This window comes from Saccostrea cucullata, unplaced genomic scaffold (genome assembly GCF_032062105.1).
Source record: "Saccostrea cucullata isolate Sc308-1 unplaced genomic scaffold, CSIRO_AGI_Scuc_v1 ctg337, whole genome shotgun sequence".
Classification (NCBI taxonomy): domain Eukaryota; kingdom Metazoa; phylum Mollusca; class Bivalvia; order Ostreida; family Ostreidae; genus Saccostrea; species Saccostrea cuccullata.
Window position 1 is genome coordinate 55,404 of NW_026932716.1, and position 23,855 is coordinate 79,258.

Below are 23,855 nucleotides of genomic sequence, written 5' to 3' on the forward strand. Positions count from 1 at the left end.
TCCAGGAGTAAAGAAGACTTTTAAAGATTGCAATAATTTTAGTGGTTTTGGCCCCACTCCTCAGGCCCCATTGGGGTGGGGACCATAAAATTCATAATTTTTGTTCCCCTTTACCCACAGATGCTTTATACCAAATTTGGTTGAAATTGGTTCAGTGGTTTCAGAGAAGAAGCTGAAAATGTTCAAATGTTAACACGGATAGCAATACAGTAAAACTCGTTTAGTACGAACACGGTTATAGCGAATTCACGGTTATAACGAAGTAATTATGGATCCCCAGCTACATAATTTTAACAAATTCCTTATATGGATATAGCGAATTACGGATATAGCGAAGTAATTTCATAGTTCCCCGTGACTTCGTTATAACCGAGTTTTACTGTAGTTCACCTGAGTTACTCAGGTGACCTAAAAATTGTTTACAATTACATAGTTCAAGAAGCTATTTTAGTTTTAAGGTAATTCTGTGCAGTACAAAAAGGTACACAAACAACATTTTTTTCAGACCAAATCCCAGAAGAATAACTTCAGAAGAAAGGCAAGAGTGTTTCAACTCCTGGATGGAACACTGTACTACCTTCACAAGAAACATTCTTTAGTGAGAGTTGTGAGACTGGAAGAAAAGGCTGCCATCCTTAAAGCATGTCATACCACTGCTACTGCTGGACATCAGGGAGTAAACAGAACTGCCACAAAAATAAGGGAGAGATACTGGTGGGCAGGCATGCAGCAGGACATTATTGAATATGTGGACACCTGTGACAAGTGCCAAAGGCAGAACCAGCTGAGAAAAACCCCATCAGTTCTGCATCCCATACCAGTCCATGATGGTCCCTTTGCGATGGTTGGACTAGACTTGGTTGGACCCCTTCAGGAGACTACCAGTGGAAACAAGTATATTGCTGTCCTCACTGATTACCTGACGAAATGGCCAGAAGTCAAAGCTATTCCCTCCAAGCATGCAGACGTGGTGTGTGAATTCATCATTGAAGTAATTTGCAGGCATGGAGCACCAAAGACCATCCTTACAGACAGGGGCAGGGAGTTCTGCAATTCCCTTAATGACAAGTTGTGCCAATCCATGGGGATCCAGCACAGAGTTTCAGCCCCCTACCATCCACAAACCAATGGACTAACTGAGAGGTTCAACCAAACTCTTTGCAGTGCACTAACAAAATATGTCAGCGAAAAGCAGGATGACTGGGACCAGTACCTACAGCAGGTTGCATTTGCTGCACGCACTTGTCAGCAGAAGTCTACAAAAGAATCCCCCTTCTACCTAATATATGGGAGAAAAGCAGTCCTACCAATTCAATTAGACATTCCAACAACAGTACCCAGTATGCAGAGACAGCAAACAGATGAAGAGTTTGATGAAATCTACAGTGACAGAATAACTTCATTTGTTGAACTTTTAAAGGCCCATGATGCAGCTAAAGACAACATCAGCGATGAACAGAAGAAACAGAAGACATACTACGATAGAAAACATGGAACAGCTGATCTTCTTCAACCTGGCCAGAGAGTACTTCTAAGGAACTCTAAAAGGATCAATCGGAAGGGAGACAAAATGCTAAACAGGTGGACTGGTCCTTATACCATTTCTACATGCATTGGAAAAGGGGTGTACAAGCTGGTAGGAAGAAAGGAAATAGCCAACATCAAGAGCATGAAGTTATACAGAGAGAATTCTACTGTTACAGCAGAAAAACAGACATCTCAGCCTGGAAGAAAATCCAAGCAGATTGCCACATCCAAGTCAAGAGTTAGTGGTCTCCAAAGATGCCGAAGGAGAAGAAGGGTACAGAAGCCAGTATTTAAGCCTACGTGTCCAACAGATGTGATAAGGAGAAGAAGCAGCCGAAGCAGTACTGTATCCCAACCAAAGACCAAGTTGACTGCACCTACTGCTGAGGACCAAGGAGTTTGTACTTCAATTTCAACGAATAACAAAAGGAAGATAAAAGGAAGGTCCACTAAATCAAAGCTGAAAACTCATCAAAAGGGGCGTTCTTGCCATGTACATCCTAACAGAAGACTAAGGATATCTGAGGTTTCCAGCTCACCCAAATTTACCAAGTCATCTAGAACAACCCAGCAGAAAAGGAGAGGACCTCCCACAGATGAAAACCCATCCAAACGTGTGAAGGGAATGGAGAAAACAAAGCTACAAGCATCACAGAATGTGTACCTGAGGACCTACTCATCAGAAGATATCATATCAATCGTCAGACATTGTGCGAAGTACAGCCTTGCTGATAATGCATCTAGATCACCACCTGTTTCTCTGTATCTTGCGTGCCAAAGAGAGGGAAAGGATGACTTAAATCAGTGTGTGAACGATCTCATGGAAGTGGTTTCTGGAGCACACAGTCAGGACCCAACTCTTCAAGAATCCCCTGAGACTGCCCCTGGACTTATGCTTGCTGCTGCTATTTTTATCCAGTCCTACAAAATCCTCATACCAGCTCAGAAATTCCTTCCAACCCTTGATAGTGTTCCACTGTGTAATTCCACCTCATCTTGCAAGAAACCAAAGGGACAGATCAGTCGTCTTCGAGTTGGTGGAATTGTTCTCAATGAAGCTGATATTAGTACTCTGGACTCCACAAATTGGCTGAATGACAAGGTATTATAACTATCAAGTAATTTTTTTAAATTACAGTGTATGTAAAATTGCAGTGTAACTCAAAAATAGAAACAGAAAATGGCATCAAGTAAATTACTTATTTTTGTACTTTAATCAAGTAAACCCCAATTTTTAAAAACAAGATGTAAGTAAAAAGAATTTGAAATTCTGAAATGACTTTTTCAACATAATTGCAAAATTTAATGTAAAGGTGATGTACAGTAGATAGATAAAGAGCACAAAATAGTCCATATATTTATATTATATATTCATTGCAGATCATACATTCATATCTTGGATTGTTGAGCTGGCAGTGTAATTCAAAAGAACCCCAGTCAGCATATGTGCTACCCTGCTTTGTGGCTACAAAATGGGAAAATGGAGACTACTCATCCTGGTTGTTTCAGAAGGTAAATTGTCATTTTAAATAATACCATTTAAAACACTTACAGAAAAAATTGTTTTTAAGGATCTCTATGTAATTATGCATCAAACAAATTTTTACTAAACTGACCTTATAATTTTAAAATTTTCAACTGTTTTCTTTATGAAAACTCAAATGTGTTAATTTCTCAATATTTAAAACATTTTTTTGATTGAGTGGAGGTCAAGTTTTTCACAAGAATATAAGACAAACTGCATGACCGTTACATTTCATAGTAATTTTTTTTTATACATTCTAAAATTTGGAGATAAATATTGATAAAGATAGTTATTTGTGCTAATTCAGCCCTTCAGTCTGTGCATCTAAACTCCCACAGCTACTTAGTAAATACTTTCTGAAGAAGCCTTAGTTAATTACACCCATTTTTTATTTCAAATAGGTTCCACTTCACTCGTATGACATCATTTTGCTGCCTGTATGCCATCATGACCACTGGTTTCTAATGGTTGGCTACCCAAAATTGGAAACTCTGCTCATTTTGGATTCTCTGCCCAACAGACAAAGAGAAAAACAATTTGCCAGACACTGGAGGTAAATACTTTTTATATACATTTCTCAAATTCCTTCTCTCTCAATGAATGAAAAATTAGAGGTTACAAGCTTAAATTATTCATGTACTCCATCTCACTATGATATTTTAAAATTTTAAAAGATTTCTTTTTTTTTTTAAAGATGCTTTATGGAAACCCGATTTCAAGCAGAGCCATCAACTCCCTTATCCTGGACCCTTAGCCCCATTAAGTCCTCAGTTCAGAAAGATGGACATTCCTGTGGAGTTTTTGTGCTTATGGTAAGGAATCAAGAGATTTGTCATTTATCTTTCTACTGCAGCTAACAAAAATAATAAACTGTATATAATAGTGTCAAAAGAATGTAATGTAATGACAATAAGCGAATAATTTTTTTTGGTTTTAAATTAGTTACTTATGCAAATAGTATTAGGAGGCCTACATTACTCAGAAAGGTGTCTGATACATTTTATTTTTAATAATTTGTAGAATTCAGCAGCCATTTTATCACACATCTCCCCCCAAGTCATGCGGCTGTGTCACATCAAGGCCTACAGAGCTTATGTGCTTGGGGAGCTGCTCACTAATGGGAAAGCAGACAAAAGGAGCCTTGCGTGCGACCTTCCCTTCTGCGCAGCTAGCTACAGGAAACAGATTCAGTGTAGTTCCTGCTTGAGATGGTGCCACCATGCCTGCCTTGGCATCAAGGAGAAAGACAGTGTGGAAACCTGTATCTATTGTGCTTAGAACATTCCAACTTGAGCTGTAGAAGAATGACTTTAAAGAAAAGATTGTGTATCTATTGTGCTTAGAACATTCCAACTTGAGCTGTAGCAGAATGACTTTAAAGAAAAGATAGTGTATCTATTGTACAAAGAACATTCCAACTTGAGCTGTAGAAGAATGACTATCAAGAAAAGATTAGAGTCTTGAATTTATTGTGCTTAGAACACTGACTAACTTGTGCCTAAGCAGAATGACGTAAGAGAAAAGATTATTTTTTAATGTTTGTATTTCTATTTAAGTGTTTCTATTTATTTCTAAAATGTTACCAGTTTTTGTTATGACTTATCTAAATGAGATGCTATAAATTAATTTATTACAATGGAATGGACTTTGTCTTTTCTTATTCATGTTATGTTTAAGAATGGTTAAATTGAAAGAATAAGAAACAAAAAGCTGAACAGTTATCAGCCACACATATCCACTATTTATCAGACTATTGAAATATTGTGAGATTAAAAAATTCCTCCCACAGAGTATAACTGGAATATTTGGTGTTTTATGAAGTGAGAGAGCAACATTAAACAGAAATGAAAACCTATGGAATTCTAATTGTGGTGGAATATTTACCAGCAATATTATTTTGAACCACTCTTTTAATTCACTGAGGTACATCAATCTTGAACCACCTACTTCAATTGAAAATTAAATGCAAGAGGGTTGGTTAATATTTTACAACAATGATATTTTACACAAATGAAAATTAAATTGTAAGAGGCGTGGTCAATATTTTTTTTTACAGACATGATATTTAAATTCCCACCACTCAAAAATGTAACAGAAATCCAAAATGAAGCAATTATTATGATGTAAAATTATCATACTCAACATGAAAAAAAGACACACACACGTACAATAAAGTCATCAATATTTTATGATCATATTATCTTGAAGCGCTTCTCTTCACTCACCCTAAAACATAAAAAGGTCAGGGGAATTGATATTTATAGCCATAATATTTTGAACCCTCTCCTTCTTGAATTAAAAGGGAAGGGGGACTCAATATTTTATGGCCATAATATTTTGAACCACCCTCCTTCTTGAATTAAAAGGGTAGGAGGACTAAATATTTTATGACCATAATATGTTGCAACCCCCTCCCTGTAAAATTTAATGGGCAGGGGGACTCAATATAAAATGGCCATAATATTTTGAACCCCCTCCCTCATAAATTAAATAGACAGGGGGACTCGATCTTTTATAGCCATAATTTTGAACCCCTCTCCCTCATAAATTAAAAGGACAGTGGGGTTTGAAATTTTATGGCCATAATATTTTGAACCCCCTCCCTCATCAATTTAAAGGACAGGGGGACTCAATATTTTATGGCCATAATATTTTGAACCCCCCTCCCTCTAAAATTAAAAAGGGCAGGGGGAGTCGATATTTTATGGCCATAATATTTTGAACCCCTCCCTCTTAAATTAAAAAGGGCAGGGGAACGCTATAATATTTTGAACCCCCTCCCTGTAAAATTAAATGGGCAGGGGGACTAAATATTTTATGGCCATAATATTTTGAACCCCATTCCCTCATAAATTAAATTGACAGGTGGACTCGATATTTTGTTGCCATAATATTTTGAACCCCCTCCCTCATCAATTAAAAGGGCAAGGGGACTCAATTTTTTATGCCCATAATATTTTGAACCCCCCTCCCTCTAAGATTAAAAAGGGCAGGGGGACTCTATATTTTATGGCCATAATATATTGACCCCCCCTCCCTGTAAAATTAAATGGGCATGGGGACTCTATATTTTATGGCCATAATATTTTGAACCCTACTCCCTCTAAAATTTAAAAGGGCAGGGGGGTTCAATATTTTATGGCCATAATATTTTGAACCCCCTCCCTCTAAAATTAAAAAGGGCAGGGGGGTTCAATATTTTATGGCCATAATATTTTGAACCCCCTCCCACATCAATTAAATGGGCAGGGGGACTCGATATTTTATGGCCATAATATTTTGAACCCCCCTCCCTCTTAAAACAGAAGGGCAGGGGGGTTCAATATTTTATGGCCATAATATTTTGAACCCCCTCCCTCTAAAATTAAAAAGGGCAGGGGGACTCGATATTTTATGGCCATAATATTTTGAACCCCCTCCCTCATCAATTTAAAGGGCAGGGGGACTCGATATTTTATGGCCATAATATTTTGAACCCCCTCCCACATCAATTAAAAGGGCAGGGGGACTCGATATTTTATGGCCATAATATTTTGAACCCCCCTCCCTCTTAAATCAGAAGGGCAGGGGGGGTCAATTTTTTATGCCCATAATATTTTGAACCCCCCTCCCTTCAAAATAAAAAAGGGCAGGGGGTTCAGTATTTTATGGCCATAATATTTTGAACCCCACTCCCTCTAAAATTAAAAAGGGCAGGGGGACTCGATATTTTATGGCCATAATATATTGAACCCCCCTCCCTGTAAAATTAAATGGGCATGGGGACTCGATATTTTATGGCCATAATATTTTGAACCCCCCTCCCTCTAAAATTTAAAAGGGAAGGGGGGTTCAATATTTTATGGCCATAATATTTTGAACCCCCTCCATCTAAAATAAAAAAGGGCAGGGGACTCGATATTTTATGGCCATAATATTTTGAACCCCCCTCCCACATCAATTAAAAGGGCAGGGGGACTCAATATTTTATGGCCATAATATTTTGAACCCCCTCCCACATCAATTAAAAGGGCAGGGGGACTCGATATTTTATGGCCATAATATTTTGAACCCCCCTCCCTCTTAAATCAGAAGGGCAGGGGGGTTCAATTTTTTATGCCCATAATATTTTGAACCCCCCTCCCTTCAAAATAAAAAAGGGCAGGGGGTTCAGTATTTTATGGCCATAATATTTTGAACCCCCTCCCTCTAAAATTAAAAAGGGCAGGGGGACTCGATATTTTATGGCCATAATATTTTGAACCCCCTCCCACATCAATTAAAAGGGTAGGGGGACTCAATATTTTATGGCCATAATATTTTGAACCCCCCTCCCTCTTAAATCAGAAGGGCAGGGGGGTTCAATATTTTATGGCCATAATATTTTGAACCCCCTCCCTCTTAAATTAAAAAGGGCAGGGGGTTCAATATTTTATGGCCATAATATTTTGAACCCCCTCCCTCGTCAATTTAAAGGGCAGGGGGATTCGATATTTTATGGCCATAATATTTTGAACCCCCTCCCACATCAATTAAAAGGGCAGGGGGACTCGATATTTTATGGCCATAATATTTTGAACCCCCCTCCCACATCAATTAAAAGGGTAGGGGGACTCAATATATTATGGCCATAATATTTTGAACCCCTACCTCTTTAATGAAAAAGGTAGGGGTTCAATATTTTATAAGGGGGTTCAATATATCGCAGCGAAAAAGTGAACCCTGGTTCAAAATATTATGCGATATTTTGAACCCGGGTTCAATATATCGCGGTATCAAAATATTATGCTACACCGGGTCTTTTCTATGCCAAGAGGCTTGATTCATTTCCGCTCTGTCTTTTCTCAGTTCATAAAATATAAGATCAAATTTTTGTGGTTAACCCCAACCTCAATTGTTATTTAAAAAAAAAAATAACAGTAAGTGTTTTGAAAACCATTGGTAATGTACAATCTTTTAAATACAATAATTTTGGTTTTTTTCTTTCTACATTTATATATGTTAAATTACCTTATGTTTGTCTCAGTTCATCAGAAATTACACCAAAAGAGAACAGGAGTCATACGCAGGCGCCGGAAGTGTTGCCGAGGAAGTCCTCTCCTGTATCCGAACTGTCATCTCGTTCAATGGACAGCGACAAGAGCAAGTCAGGTAATGAAATCTTAACAAGTAAGGTAATCAAACTTTAACAAGTAAGATGATCAAACCTTGACAAAGCACAGAGGCAAGTCATGTTATCATAATTCATGTGAAGACAGTATAAGATTGTGAACATTTTGAATGAGTTAAACATTCAAATATATTAATGAAGGACAAGGATTATTTATTTTGTTTTGTTTCTTTGCTGATTGTGAAGATATGAGAGAGCGTTGACGGAGAGTAAGAAGATCGGTGTCCGTAAGACAGTGGTCCAGGGCCTGATGATTGGTTCCATCATGTTCTTCATGTTCGGATCTTACGCCCTCGCCTTCTGGTAAGAAATATTAAACTACTCTAGATTATCTCTGGTACGATCTAACTCTCCAATGTTTTATCCTAGCTTTTTCACATGGTTTTATTGCATAATATATTGCACCCCAACCTTATGTTAAGACCACTGACCTTCAATGACCAACCTTGCCGTCAGAATTCTTCTTAATCTGCTGAATAGTTAATCCTTATATAAACATTTTCATTCATTCACTTTATGTTGAAGGATGCATGAATGAAATCCATTAACCCTGTTACATTTTTGGAACTACCATTTTTATCTTACATAAACAACATCCTTTATTTCCGCTTAACATGACATAATTTGTTTTGAATTTTGATTCTTTGTTGTGATTGTTTATTATCAATTGTTTTTGCTAAGTGTTTGTTGTGATTATTTATTATTTGTTATGATGGGTTATTATCTGATTTACATTTAAGGTACGGATCGGAACAGGTTAAGGACTGGTACCATACTTACTGTGCCGCTGAGAGGGAGGGGATAAGTCCTGGAGAAGTCCTTACGGTAAGAAGACCTTCAGATCTTTCTCAACATTTTTTAACCATATATTTTCCAGACTTCTAACACTAACATTTTTTTCTAAAAGTTAATGAAATAAGAATCTAGGTAAAAATCATTTATTGTATCATTGTAGAGTAATTACAAGATGATAAAACTTTCTTTCATAGAGTAGTTTAAATGATGCTTATACATGTAAACTTAAAAACAACGCAGATGTCTTTTCTGCTGAAAAGAATTGCGTTCTATCAATTTAATATTGGGATAACTATCTCAAATTGGGAGCAGAGTAAACATGGGCCAAAAAATTAGAGAGGGGTCAGATGCAATGGAAAAGTAAGTGTCCCCTGTTGACCAATCGTACCCTCTGTGTGCTCCTCGTCTATAGATCGGTTACACGGAAAAACTCATTGAAACCATGTATAAGAAGGATATGGAGATAACGAACAGTATTCAATATCAAAGTCCATAAAACAATACAAATTAGGAGCAAAGCAAACACGGACCTCCGAAACATCAGAGGTAGGATCAGGTGCCATGGAGAAGTGAGCATCCCCTGCTGACCGGTCACACCTGCCGTGTGCTCCTTGTCATGATATGGAAATTAGTGGAAAATCCGTCGTCAATTCAGTGTATGAATAATTGAATAAAATTTAGCATGAAAAACATCAGTCAGCATTTGACACAATGATAAATTGTATTTGATGACAAGGTCATTGTATCGACTATAGAACTTAGAAAATGATGACATTAAACGAGACCGTTGATATTCTTGTTTCATCAACTTGCTTGTCAATAATTTACCTTGTTTTAGAAATTGTTCATACGTAGAGCATGCTCTTGCGTATCTGAGATATAATGATACTCCGTATACAGGTGATGAAGGTATATTGCTTCATAAGGAAGGAAAGTTGACGATAGAAAAGTTAAAGTCATCACGTTCATCATATAGCTTGGTTGTTAGATTACAATTTACGTCTTTTAAATGTAAAATATCTTAGCATGAAACAGATGTGTCAGACCCTGTGGTATCTTTTATCACAAGCTCACCAGGATATATCATATCGACGTAGGAATGGAAATTACCATTGTTAATTGACAATACGTCGTCGATATATCTAAATGTCGAGTTGAAGTCCACAGCAAGTGTTTTCTTCTTTTCACGCATAAGCAAGCTTTTGCACAAATTCTGCTTCATATGAATATTAAAATAGGTCTGCTAATAACGCAATTGGTACCCATGGGAACCCCAATGGATTGTTGGAATACATGGTCTCCAAAAACCACATAGATATTGTCAATCAGAAACTCAACCATCTCTTTGATGTCAACTTCAGAGTACTTATGTGTGCAATCAGAATGATTTAACAAAATAGTTAAGTAAATTTACGAGTTCCATTTTAATTGAAAAAGCTGCTGTCAATGATACCAAAAGCCTGATCTTTAACTTATCAAGGGGAATGGTTATGTATAAAGTTGAAAAGTCGTAAGTTTTTAAGCTGTTGATTTTTGTAAAATCTTGTGATTTCAAATTGTTCAAAAGTTCTTTGAAATTTTTGAGTATCCACGTCTGATTCACACTTCTTTTTGAATATATGGTAAATGATATTCTAACTATTCACATGACATGATCATAGATTGCAGTTGCTGATAAGGTCTTGTTAAGACTATAGAACTTGATAAAATATGACTGTTATCGAGGCTTTTGATATCCTTGTTTCATCAACTTGATGGTAATAGCTTGCATCGGTTTCAAAATTAATCAAACGTAGAGCAAAGCTCTTGCAGATCGAACAAACTTGAGAAATTAACCCAATATGCAATTTATAAAAGTATTTAACTACATATTTAAGGGAATTTGACAATTAAAAAAATTGAATATATCACAGTTATCATCAGGTTTCTTGATACGTTTTTACAAACGTGATCCTTTCTAGGTAAATATTCACATACGAAACATATAGATCTGTTTTTTCTTCCATGTTCACTGGGATATTGAATTTACATATGAATAAAAAGAATTTATTGTTGATTGATAATACGCCATTGATGCATCTAAATGTCGAGTTAAGGGTTACAGCAAGTGTTTTCTTCCTCTCGTGTATGTTTTCTATGCAATATATTTTGTTTTATATGAATACCACAATAGTTCAGCTAATTTCAGAATGTATTTGGTACAAAGGAAATCCCAACAACCGTTGGCACCCCATCCCACCTCTGGAATGCTAAGGAGAAGTTTATAATGTCATATTTATAGACATGCATTGTTTGAAATTTTTTGAGATCTATCATTAATCATCATCTTTTACCCGTCTTCATTATGTAGCATCACACAATTTAACACAAGTGTACGTGTAATTGCCTCTTAATGTGTACAAGACAGAAGTGTATGTTCTGCCAAAAACCACACTAAACCTCTAATCTAATTATCTTCATAATCATCTTCATACAACTGAATTGAATAAAAGTATTTCCATTTACCCGAGCTTAATAAAGGAATTATTGCAGGTACATGTATGACCGTTGGCAAGGGATACTTACACCTCCATGGCATCTGGTCCCATCTCTGATGTTTTAGCGGTCCATTTTGCTCTGCTGGCAATCTGTCTTTCTGAATTTTACTTCTGAACCCAAATACTGTTTTTTCATGTTACATATAATCTATCTTTATGGTTGTTTTTCCTATTTGGATTGACAGGTATTCTTCTGCGTGATGATTGGTTCCTTTTCTATTGGAAATGCTGCTCCTCATCTTGGTTCAATATTTGGCGCCAAAGGTGCCGCCGCTGTAGTCTTTGAAACCATTGACAATGTAAGTATAATAAAAAAGGAAAAATTACTAAAATTAAAGCAACTGGAAATTAAAAAAAAATTACCTTCTTAAATTATAATTTGAAAACCTGTTTAAGCTGTAAAATTATATATATTTTAGCTATGGTATATTGAGAACATTGTTTATGATGGATAAATTGCGGAATAAGATAATATGTATCCTTTTAAATATTTTGTATAAAGGTACCCACGATAGATGCTACAGTTGATAAGGGACAGGTACCCAGTTCACTAGAAGGTGACATCGACTTTGTTGGAGTAGAGTTCACCTATCCTACACGAGAGGAGGTCAAGGTATGCGCTGGCTGAAATTAATAATTGTTTCTTCCAACAAAATGTTTGAAATTAAGCTTCTTTTAAAAAAAAAATATTCATATATATGATGTTTTGAAAAATACAATTGTTGGGAAATCATTGCACTGCAAACAAAACAAAATCGAATCGGGTTCCCAAAATCAAATATTAGCACAAGCTTAAAAGGGGAAATAAAAAGATCATAAAAAATGCACATTGTAAACAGGTAACCGTTCACGGTAGCCTAGTTTCTCGGGTTGCGGCGCCCCAAAATCAAATTTTATCACAGGTTTAAAAGAGGAAATCTGGTAAAACAAATAGAATAAAAAATGCAAAATTTTAGTACAATGCAGAGATCATATCTTAAACATCTGACTTTACTTTGTTTCGAATCAGCTTCAATATAAGGGTAATGAGTGACATATTTATAGATTGAATAAAAACGTGCTCAGCACAGAGGTACAGGGGTTTTCATTTCTTTTCAGGTATTAAAGAACTTTAACCTGAATATAGGGCACGGTAAGACCGTGGCGTTGGTGGGAGCCAGCGGTTGTGGGAAATCAACGGTCGTCAAACTTATCCAGAGAATGTATGACCCACAGAACGGAAGGGTAGGACATTAAAGATGTGTTCGGAAATATACTTTTTATATTGATTCTGTAAAGAAAATTTTTAACTTTCCTGAGGACAGCCTATACTTTATGTCAATCATGTTGTTTATTAACAAAATCAACAAATTTACCTTGCATGTTCTTTCTTACATTACTTACTCTGTTTTATATAAATTTTTAAGGTTTTATTAGACGGCAACGATTTAAAAAATCTGAACACCAACTGGCTCCGAAACAACATCGGTGTGGTATCCCAGGAACCAGTCCTGTTTGCCATGACTATCGCCGAGAACATCAAACTGGGGAATCCTGACGCCACAATTCAAGAAATAGAGGAGGCAGCGAAGGCAGCTAATGCGCATGACTTCATCACTCAATTACCAAATGTAGGTCACGTTATCACTTAGTTAAACATGTGACTGCATCACTCAGTTTCCAAATGTAGGTCACTTCAGCAGTTAGGTACATCTACTTACTTACTCACTTAGACCTCCTCATCCAAGGTGGCACATAAGACAGTCAAACAGTCCCGCCACCCAGTCATATACGTTGCGTTTGTTTCTATTGCCTTTCATGTCAACCCTATCTCTTTCAGTTCTTTCTCTGATGTTCTTCGTTGTGTTGTATTTTGCCTACTACTTCTTTTTTCTCTTGCCATCGGCTTTCTAAAAATACTCTATCTCTCAATGGTGATGTTGTTTCATGTACCTGACATTTAATTACTTGATTTCCTCGCTCATTAACGAAATGTAGGCGACTCTATCGCTACATTGTAAGTAATCTCATTTATTCACGTGACTTCGATCATAATTCATCAATCAGTTTATCACTTGAGTTCACTAGTGATCCCATGTAAAGCCACACAAACTTTATTGCTCGGTTTATCTTGCATTTCATCACTCAGTTGCAAGGTCATAAAATCCATCTCATCACTTATACTTACCCCAATTTAAAGGGAAGAAGTGTTGTTCCTTAATGATAGTTACATCATTTTATCTCTGAAAAAATTAATTGGAAATCATATGAATCTTGAGACACTGGATATTATCCTTTTTTTCGGTAGGGTTATCGGACTTTGGTCGGAGAGAGAGGGGCCCAGTTATCTGGAGGACAGAAACAGAGGGTCGCCATTGCCAGAGCTCTCATCAGAAACCCACGAGTTCTCCTTCTGGACGAGGCCACGTCAGCCCTAGACTCCGAGAGCGAGAAAATTGTCCAAAAAGCATTGGATAAAGTGAGTTTGTAGTTATACAGATATCCTTTTCTGATCACTGCTCTAAAAAAGGATTCTAAAGCGTAAGATTACAGAATTAGTTCAATCTCTGTTTCTCTTTCCTTAAAATTGTATAAAATTGAAGTTTGTTTATAAATCTAAACTTTTCAAATGTAGGCTCGGCTTGGTCGAACAACAGTTATGATAGCTCATCGTCTGACTACAGTCCAAAACGTGGACATGATTTACGTGGTGGACAAAGGGGAGATAATTGAGTCCGGAACACATACTGAGCTCATGAAGAAGGAGGAATTTTACTACCAACTCGTGCAGGCCCAATCATTAGAATCTGATGATGAGGAAAATGAGAATGGTTAGTTAAAAATTCTACATATATATATTAAATTAAGAATTTCTTTGATTTAGTGATAATCACATCTCAATCAGTGCTATTCCTAAAGCGAATTAAAAAATCCTACACACCCTCATACTTCTCATTGTATAAGAATTTTAAATCTTGATGTATGTAGAAGAAGAATCTGGTCCAGAAAAGCGCGCCTATAAACGTCAAAGGTCACGTGTGTCAACTTCGGAAAAGGGAGACCACCTAGTAAAGAGTCAGATCTCTCGGCAGATATCGGCTTCTGAAAAGACAAAACAAGAAGAGGAAGAAGTTTGTATTCATTTTAGTACATCTCAACCAAACTTCCAATGGCTTCAAAATTGATTTTTACTTTTTTGTATATTTTCAAAAAGCTCTTTTACTTGTGTAATCTCTCAAAGAAATGCATCATATACATATATACATTTAATTTTTTTTTGCTACCGTAAATAGATTTTGTCTTGTCAAGACTCAAGAATTTCATAAATCCCTCTGATTGAAAATTCGGTTATACCTGTAAGATTATTCAGAATGAATTTTTTTATACCTGTAAGGTGGTTCTTCAAAATGAACTTTTTAGCAATATAATACCGGGTACTTATCAAATGTTTGCAAAGCATCGTACATGATTGTATGTTTGCAGGATTCCGCTTAAATTGTATTGATTTTCTTAATTAATTCGTATTTTTATGAAGAAGAAAGAGGAAGAAGAGGAGGAATTCGAAAAGCCAAAGTATTTCCGAATCTTACGTGAGAATTTCCCAGAATGCCCTTTTCTGATTTTTGGCACATTGTTTTCTGCTATCCAAGGTTCCACAATGCCGCTGTTTGCATTGTTTTTCGGAGAAATGATAAAGGTACTGGTTGTATTAAAAAAAGTATCTTCAAAAAAAGTATTTTAAAATGTTATCAAGATTCATTGCAAACAACAATAAAAATATTTTTAAATAAAGGAAAAATCAACACTTAAGATTGTATCGGTATCAAACACAATGACATTCAGCTCAATGATATAAAAATTAATTTATAACATTATGTTTTTAAATTTTCCCTCCTAGGTCTTTATAGATATTGACGGGACAGATAACGTCCTATGGAGCTTAATGTTCCTGGCTCTTGGAGGGTTGAACTTTATGTGTCATTTCTTCATGGTGAGTAAAATTGGAACATATCATTGTGAAACTTATTTTGTTTTTATTGCCTTCTAATAACTTACATTGCATTAAAATTAAATTTGAATTAAAGTTTTTTTTCTACCTTTCTTCATTATTTTAATTTACTGATTTCCTAAATTCTTAATCTGTATAGTTAACGCTCATCTACAGCGGCAGGGAAACTAAATTGTGAATAAAAATGCTTCTTCGTGATTTCAGAACGTTAATCTTGGTATAGCCGGCGAGCGAATGACGTTTAGACTGAGATTGAAGTCCTTTAAGGCGTACTTAAGACAGGATGCCTCCTATTTTGACGACCCGAAGCATGGTACAGGTGCTCTCACGACGCGATTGGCTACTGATGCCTCTCTTATAAAAACGGTTAGTGAAAGTTAGTAAATCTACAGATTCCAAATTGTATAACATGTAATTGCTTAACAGTTCCGAGAGAATTTGATATGATTGGATTCGTTACCTTTACCAATTCAACTTGATATTTCAGGCAACGGGTTTCAGAATAGGCACAATCCTGTCCTCCATTGTGAGTCTAGTGGCGGCCCTGGTAATAGCATTTTACTACGGCTGGAAATTGGCGCTAGTTGTCCTCGCAGGAGTTCCCATATTAATGTTGTCAAGTGAGTATTCAAAGCACTGATCCAGTAATGTGATGGAGTGGGTATCTATTCCAAGAACTGCTCGAGAGAGGGTTGCTTTTTACTGATGCTCTTTCAATAAATCACTAGATAAAAAAGGAGAGCATCCAAAGTCCTTGTTTTGCATTTTTTATCCTTCTAAATAATTTCCCCTCTTAATAAAAGTTAGATGGGAGTGCAGATACCTTTTCTGATGAAATATATGGAGATAACAAACAGTATTCAAGATAAAAAATCCATAAAACAATACAAAATAGGAGCAGAGCAAAGAGAAGTGAGCCTCCCCTGCCGACCGGTCACACTCGCCGTGTGCTCCTTGTCATGATTGGGAAATAACAGAAAAATCCGTCTTCAATTCAATGTATAAATAATGGACTAACAATGAGTATGAAAATCATCAGTCAGCATTTAAATGATAAATTGTATTTGCTGACAAGGTCATTGTATCGACCATAGAATTACGAAATGATTACTTTAAACGAGACTGCCGAAATTCTTGTTTCATCAACTTGTTTGTCAATAATTTACCTCGTTTTAGAAATTATTTTGTAGTAGAACATCCTCTTGTATATCAAATCAATTGAGATATATACACTTCGTATGCAGGTGAAGGTACATCGCTGCATAAGTAGGGGAAGTTGACGATAGAAAAAATAAATCATCTTGTTTATCATGGAGCTTAGTCGTTAGATTACCATTTACGTCTTTTTCAAGTATAATATACAAATATGAAACAGAATCTGTGGTATCTTTTCTCTCAAGCTCACCTGGATATATCGCATCGACATAAGAATGGAAATTATCATTGTTTATTGACAATATGTCGTCGATATATTTAAATCTCGGGTTGAAGGACACAGCAAGTGTTTGCTTCTTTTCACGTATAAGATTTAGCAAAAATTCAGCTTCATATGAATACAAAAATAGCGAATATGCCAATAACGGAGCACAATAGATTTTTGGAATACCTGGTCTCCAAAAACCCCATAGATATTGTCAATCAGAAACTCAAGCATCTCTTTGATGTCAACTTTATTGTACTTGTGTGTGTAATCAGAATGTGTTTTAACAAAATAATTTTGCGAATGACCAATGACCAGGTAAGTAAATGTACGAGTTCCATTGTTATTGAAAAAGCAGCTGTCAATGATTTCAAAAAGGCTGGACTTTAATTTATCTTGGAATTGGTTGGATAAAATTAAAAAGTCGTAATTTTTTATGCTGTTAATTTTGCCAAAATTTTGTGAATTTACCAAAACTTCCTTAGAATTTTTGAGTATCTACATCTGATTTACACCACGTCTTGAATATGTTCTTGCACAGTACCCCTGAAGTTCTCCTTAACTACTGTTAATATTTTATAAAATAAAGTTATTGTTATTTTTTGTTGAAAAAGCAGCTGGCAATGATATTATAAAGCCTGGACTTTAATTTATCATGGAGAATGATTGTGTATAAATTTATAAAAAGTCGTAAGTTTTTAAGTCGTTGATTTTGGTAAAAGCTTGTGATTTCAAATTTTTCAAAAGTTCCTTGGAGTTTTTGAGTATCCACATCTGATAAATACCACTTCTTAACACATTGTTGCACAGTACTCTTGAAGTTTCTTCTTCACTTCTGTTAATATCTTAGTGAGGAGTAGAGAAAGAGGCTTGGTTGAACATTTACTGGAACCCGCTATTTGTCTATGTTTGTAAGGATTCTTAAATAGTTTTGGAATCCATTATATATAAGGTAGTTCAAATTCATTTTGATTCTTTGGGATATTAGAAATATGCAAAATTGACATATGATTTTGAAGAATTTCCTCCTTAGAAAGAGAACTATGAGTATAGGTTGGATTACCATTGTAGAATAAAATCCAAGGTCTTCTAAGATATAGTTTATAAAATGAACCTTACAAATGAAGACAATGTTACCTACTTTGTCAGCAGGAACCAGTACTTACTGATCATATAACCTAATTCTTTTTTCACTTCTGGATTAAATCTCATTTTGCTCTATATTGATAGGTAGTTTACAGATCAAGGTCGTCATGGGGAAACATAAAGAAGATCAAAGTAATTTAGAGGATGCTGGCAAGGTAATAAGCTAAAAGAGCTAGAAAACCTCAGTAAATGGTAAACTTTAGTAATCAATTTCTAGAAGTATTTGTAACAGTAAAAATATGTATTAATTTTTAATAAAAGTTTGATGTTAAAGTATATATCGTGTAAAGATGAATCCGAGTGATGCATTATTCGTGTGTTGTTTTAAGGTGGCCAGTGAAACAATTGACAACATCAGAACGGTGCAGTCTCTAACCAGAGAAAAATATTTCTACGACCTCTACGCGGCTAAATTAGAGAATCCTCTAAAGTAAGTTCTAGATCTACGGATATGAAGCTTATTAATTGTAAAAAGAAAGCAATCTGTTTTTGCCATAACGTGATATTGACAAAATTATGTATTCAAAAAGCAGTGCGTTTTCTTAAAAATCAATATTTTGTAAAAGTTATTTTGGAGCCAGTTTATTATTTGTCAGTGGCGCCCCACCTTTTTGAAAGTAATAAACTGATTATGCATACTCACAGTTTAGCGTCAATATGGCCTACCTGGTTTTTGCTTTTATGAATCTGAATTTGTTACATAGTATAATCGTTCTTTTCCTTTGACAGGTCCAGTCTTAAACAAGCTCAGATCTACGGGTTTGCCTACGGGTTTTCACAATGTGTTGTGTTTGCTATGTATGGCGGTTCCTTCCGATTCGGTGCCTGGCAAGTGAGCCTAGGAGAAATGGCACCGGAGGATGTGTACAAGTCAGTGAATAAACTATGAATCGTTATTCGTCAGTTTTTGAACAATATCACTTATTGATAAATATCACAAATATAACAAAACTTGGTATTTGAAATATTTCCTTATACTATCATTCGAAAATCTCAAAAGTTTTCGAAAATTTTAGCTCTTTAGTAATATCATCCTACCTGTCATGAATATGCCTATATTTGTCCTTTTCCAGAGTCTTTTTTGCCATTGCGTTTACTGGAATGACAATTGGACAGGCCAGTTCCTTTTTACCTGATTACTCCAAAGCTCAGCATGCTGCTGGACTGATATTCAAGATACTGGAAACCATTCCAGGCATAGATATCTACTCCCAACGCGGGACGTATCTGGTACGGATATGCAAGTGATAATAATTGTCTTCGAAAGTGCATATACGAGGGTTGTCCCGTAAATTCGTGGACAAGTTGTCTAGTGTAAATAATATACATCACTGCGTTCTGAAATTTTCACTATTATTTAGTACATATTTTAGTAAAATACACAGCAAATTTCAGATAAATATATGCATAAATAAACAAATTATGTGATTTTATGCCATGTATTGTATCACCTTACGGCGCATGGATTATAACGTCAAAGTGTCTAAAACAGCGTCACGTTTTATCTTTGCTGAAAATGAAGTTGGATGAGTCCGACTTAAATTTAGGAATTTCATTGATACACATTCTTTAGTCTTCATAAACAGTCGGAGAACCAATTGGCACCCTTATGCGATATTCTGAAAATTTATCAGTAAGTTACAGACAATATTCTCACTATCATACAACTAATAGAAATCTCATATCGGCGGTCTACTGTGACAGCGTCTTTTGCTATTACATTAGGAGTTTGTCCGTATGTTGTGTACTACCCAGGGACTCGATCAAAAAAGACTTCGCTAAGAAAACCCCTATTTCATTTGTATACTTTAGATATGGTGATATTTTTATAATCTTTTTTCTTCTATGGTCATTTCAAGTCTCTAAAGGTGTCATTAGAACATCGAATTAAAACGGAACTGCTCTCCGGTGCGCCGTAACGTCATAAAACGTGGCCATTTTTCGTGTGTTGTGTTTACCACTTTCCCATTTCGAATGTTTGAGAAACTGCCAAAAATGAACCAAATGCCTTAAAATTTTTACAAAGACTACAAAATTGAATGTGGAATTGAATCAGGATAATTTTAATCCAAATCTTATGTATTTAAAACTTTTATTTTGAATTCAAACTTGTGTATTCTTTGATAAAACCTTGGTTTTTTGTCCGTGCGCCGTAGGACAATACCCCGTGCACATTTAAGCATAATAAAATCTTTATTTTTGCCTATATTTTATCAATAAAATTATCATGCACTTAAATATGATAAATAAACATTTACTGAAATTTTCAGCTTAGTGCGCCCATTACTTTTCGAGAAAAACGCCTTGTCCACGATTTTACGGGACAACCCTCGTACATGTGTCATCTGGAAAAGTTCTACATGCAAATATAAGATAAGAGTTTTTGATTAAGTTGTTGATGTATTGTTAGCGTTTTCATTTTACTATTTCTTCGTATATCTGCTGGTCGATTTCTACTCTATTAAGTTTAAGTTCTTATTATATTATCAAAAAGTGGTACATGTATTTTAACCTATCGGTATATTTTCAAGCAATACAATTCCAATTCATTCGTTTCTTTCCAGAACAATGTAGACGGTCGAATCGTCTTTAAGAACGTGTCCTTTAACTACCCTATGAGGCCAGATGTGCGGGTGTTGAAATCGTTAAGTTTGACGGTGGAGCCCGGGCAGACAGTGGCGTTAGTGGGGCCGAGTGGATGTGGAAAATCTACAGCTATATCTCTGCTACAACGGTTCTATGACGTCCAGGATGGACAAATAGTGCGTAGTTGTGGTTTTTTACGTGGGATGAAAGATACTTTTGCCTTAGATTAAAAATCATTTTCAAGGAAGTTAAAAGTTTTCTTTTTGTTGGATTGTATTGAAAATGTAGAATAATCCATACTCAAATATATGAAATATGTCAGTCAGAATGAGACAGGTTGTAAGAAGGTGGTCATTTTGTAGTTCTTGGAATTATACAGTTTAATAAGTGATTGAAAACAAAAAGCAATATGTTTTGCGTATGGCCTTTTAAGTTTCTATATGATTCTTTGGTATAAATCTGAAACAAACGTTCCATTCTGACGGAGGAATTAGGTCTTCTTTATCATAATTTGCCCATCGTTTATCATCACCTCCCAAACATTTAATAATAGATATGAAGTTCAGTCACATAAAGATCTTAGACCTCCTGAATTCAAGACCTTTAAAAGTTCTTATTATGTTCTGCATTTAACTTTCTATACGATTCTTTGGTATATTTTTGATGCATACTTGTCAATCTGATAAAGGATTTAGGTCTTCCTCATCTTATTTTGGCAATCGTTTTGCATCATCCTCCAAACAATGAATAATAGATATGAAGTTCTGTCACAGAAAGCTCTGGACTCCCCTGAATTTAAAACTTTTAAAGTTTCTTTTAGATTATCATATAAACTATACTTACTTCACCAGTAAGGTAAAGGCCTGCAACAGTGTAGATTATTGATCATATAATTATTTCAGAAATAAATATAAGCATAAGATGCAAGAAAAGTTTCCTTTCACATCAGTTGAAACATCATCTAGATATATAACAATACAAATCTTTTTCTTTGATTTTTTTTTGTAGAATGTCGACGGTATAGACATCCGGGATTTAAATCTCTCCCGTCTCCGTTCATTTATTAGCGTGGTCAGCCAAGAACCGATTTTGTTTGACTGCAGCATCCGGGAGAACATTTCTTATGGTGTAGATTCCGATGTAGGAATGGACGACGTCATCGAGGCAGCAAGGAAGGCTAATATCCATGACTTTATCACACAACTTCCGGCTGTTAGTGTCTTTAAAACCAGTGATATATTTTTCACTATAAAACAAAGATCACAAACAAAGCATTAAAAAGATTCGTAGATTGTTGTTCAAATTAGACATTAATGTAAAACTTAAAGGCACTTGATCCAGCAATAAAAAAACTTTTAAGAGAGGTCCGAATTTGCCAATTTTCAGGTTATTATAACAATGATTACCCAGACTTTGATTTCTGTTTGTTAATTTCTTATCTTACTTTATCGATAAAAGTATGATATGCTTTGAAACAGGATTTAATTAATAAAGAGTAGTGGATATAATTCATGAAAATGCACTTGAAATTTTATTTGATTAGATACTTATTAAGGAATATGTTTAATGAATTACTGGTAAATACAGGGCTATGAGACGGTTGTAGGAGAGAAGGGAACACAGCTTTCCGGAGGACAGAAGCAGAGAGTGGCTATAGCACGTGCCATCGTGCGTAACCCAAAAATACTTCTCCTTGACGAGGCAACGTCAGCGCTTGACACAGAGTCCGAAAAGGTAAGTTTAAGTTTTTTTTTCTCTTTCATTTTGAAGAACAGTACGAAATAAATAATAAATTTACAACTTTACAGCAAGTTCAGGCGGCTTTGGACGCCGCCCAAGAGGGCAGGACATGTATTGTGATAGCACATCGTCTGTCAACAATACAGAATTGTGACGTCATCTATGTGATCGATGATGGACAGGTGGTGGAGAGCGGATCACATCATGCGTTGTTATCATTAAAGGGAGTTTACTCTGCTTTAGTCAGTGCGCAGCAGTTTACAAAGTAAACGACGTTAAAGAATGACTTGGAGCTTCTAAACGAATAAAAGTTTCTTTAAGAGTGTACTACAATCAGGGATGATGTGATACTTGTGAGGTGTGAAAGATGCATACTTGTTAAATATGTTGAATTTATTTGTTAATGACTTGGACGTTATTTTCAAATATGTCTTGAACAAAACTAATTTTATAGCATTTTTAGCTCACCTGAGCCGAAGGCTCAAGTGAGCTTTTCTGATCAAAATTTGTCCGTCGTCTGTCGTCGTCGTTGTCGTTGTCGTAAACTTTCACATTTTCATCTTCTCCTCAAGAACCACTGAGCCGATTTCAACCAAACTTGCCACAAAGTATCCTTGGGTAAAGGGAATTCAAGTTTGTTCAAATGAAGGGCCACGCCCTTTTCCAAGGGGAGATAATCATGAATTTGTTAAAAATTAATGGCATTTTTAAAAAATCTTCTTCTCCAGAACCGCTGGGCCAGGAAAGATGAAACTCATGTGGAAGCATCCTCAGATAGTGTAAATTCAAGTTTGTTCAAATCATGACCCACGGGGCAAGGGTGGGGCCAAAATGGCCGACCCAAGTTTTACATAGGTATATATATAGGAAAAATCTTTAAAAATCTTCTTCTCCAGAACCACTTGGCCAGGAAAGATGAAACTCATGTGGAATCATCCTCCGGTAGTGTAGATTCAAGCTTGTTCAAATCATGACCCCCGGGGCAAGGATGGGGCCAAAATGGCCGACCCAAGTTTTGCAAAGGAATATATAGGAAAAATCTTTAAAAATTTTCTTCTCCAGAACCACTGGGCCAGGAAAAATGAAACTCATGTGGAATCATCCTCAGGTAGTGTAGATTCAAGTTTGTTCAGATCATGACCCCCGGGGCAAGGATGGGGCCAAAATGGCCGACCCAAGTTTTACATATGATATATATTAGAAAAATCTTTAAAAATCTTCTTCTCAAGAACCACTAGGACAGGAAAGATGAAACTCATGTGGAATCATCCTCAGGTAGTGTAGATTCAAGTTTGTTCAAATCATGACCCCTGGGGCAAGGGTGGGGCCAAAATGGCCGACCCAAGTTTTTCATAGGAATATATAAGAAAAATCTTTAAAAATTTTCTTCTCCAGAACCACTTGGCCAGGAAAGATGAAACTCATGTGGAATCATCCTCAGG

General features: G+C 35.9%; 2 protein-coding genes across 3 annotated transcripts; both read left to right on the forward strand.

Annotated features, from left to right (window-relative positions):
- The first annotated feature begins 223 nt into the window (after nucleotides 1-223).
- On the forward strand, nucleotides 224-4,658 carry LOC134235879 (uncharacterized). Its single transcript, XM_062718042.1, has 5 exons — nucleotides 224-2,629; nucleotides 2,908-3,039; nucleotides 3,454-3,605; nucleotides 3,747-3,864; nucleotides 4,073-4,658. The coding sequence occupies exons 1-5, from the start codon at nucleotides 725-727 to the stop codon at nucleotides 4,328-4,330; spliced, it is 2,565 nt and encodes an 854-aa protein (XP_062574026.1). The 5' UTR covers nucleotides 224-724; the 3' UTR covers nucleotides 4,331-4,658.
- A 3,395-nt stretch (nucleotides 4,659-8,053) lies between these two features.
- Nucleotides 8,054-22,869, forward strand: LOC134235878 (ATP-dependent translocase ABCB1-like). Of its 2 annotated transcripts, none has more exons than XM_062718040.1 (22): nucleotides 8,054-8,182; nucleotides 8,388-8,504; nucleotides 8,942-9,026; nucleotides 11,719-11,832; nucleotides 12,036-12,146; nucleotides 12,632-12,757; nucleotides 12,940-13,143; nucleotides 13,821-13,991; nucleotides 14,148-14,343; nucleotides 14,501-14,643; nucleotides 15,048-15,209; nucleotides 15,411-15,503; nucleotides 15,726-15,887; nucleotides 16,009-16,141; nucleotides 18,172-18,242; nucleotides 18,417-18,517; nucleotides 18,817-18,957; nucleotides 19,161-19,317; nucleotides 20,652-20,849; nucleotides 21,682-21,885; nucleotides 22,261-22,407; nucleotides 22,482-22,869. In XM_062718040.1, the coding sequence occupies exons 2-22, from the start codon at nucleotides 8,452-8,454 to the stop codon at nucleotides 22,680-22,682; spliced, it is 2,973 nt and encodes a 990-aa protein (XP_062574024.1). In that variant the 5' UTR covers nucleotides 8,054-8,182; nucleotides 8,388-8,451; the 3' UTR covers nucleotides 22,683-22,869. The 2 variants fall into 2 exon arrangements, with proteins under 2 accessions (XP_062574024.1, XP_062574025.1); XM_062718041.1 differs by having other exon boundaries at nucleotides 15,051-15,209.
- The last annotated feature ends 986 nt before the right edge of the window (nucleotides 22,870-23,855 follow it).

Bases quoted from the DNA above. Each gene is read 5' to 3' on its own strand.
- LOC134235879 (XM_062718042.1), top strand. From the start codon at position 725: ATGCAGCAGGACATTATTGAATATGTGGACACCTGTGACAAGTGCCAA. The intron at 3,606-3,746 runs GTAAATACTTTT...TTTTTTTTAAAG, and splicing joins CAATTTGCCAGACACTGGAG to ATGCTTTATGGAAACCCGAT. The intron at 3,865-4,072 runs GTAAGGAATCAA...AATAATTTGTAG, and splicing joins GTGGAGTTTTTGTGCTTATG to AATTCAGCAGCCATTTTATC.
- LOC134235878 (XM_062718040.1), top strand. From the start codon at position 8,452: ATGATTGGTTCCATCATGTTCTTCATGTTCGGATCTTACGCCCTCGCC. The intron at 9,027-11,718 runs GTAAGAAGACCT...TTGGATTGACAG, and splicing joins GTCCTGGAGAAGTCCTTACG to GTATTCTTCTGCGTGATGAT. The intron at 11,833-12,035 runs GTAAGTATAATA...TTTTGTATAAAG, and splicing joins TCTTTGAAACCATTGACAAT to GTACCCACGATAGATGCTAC.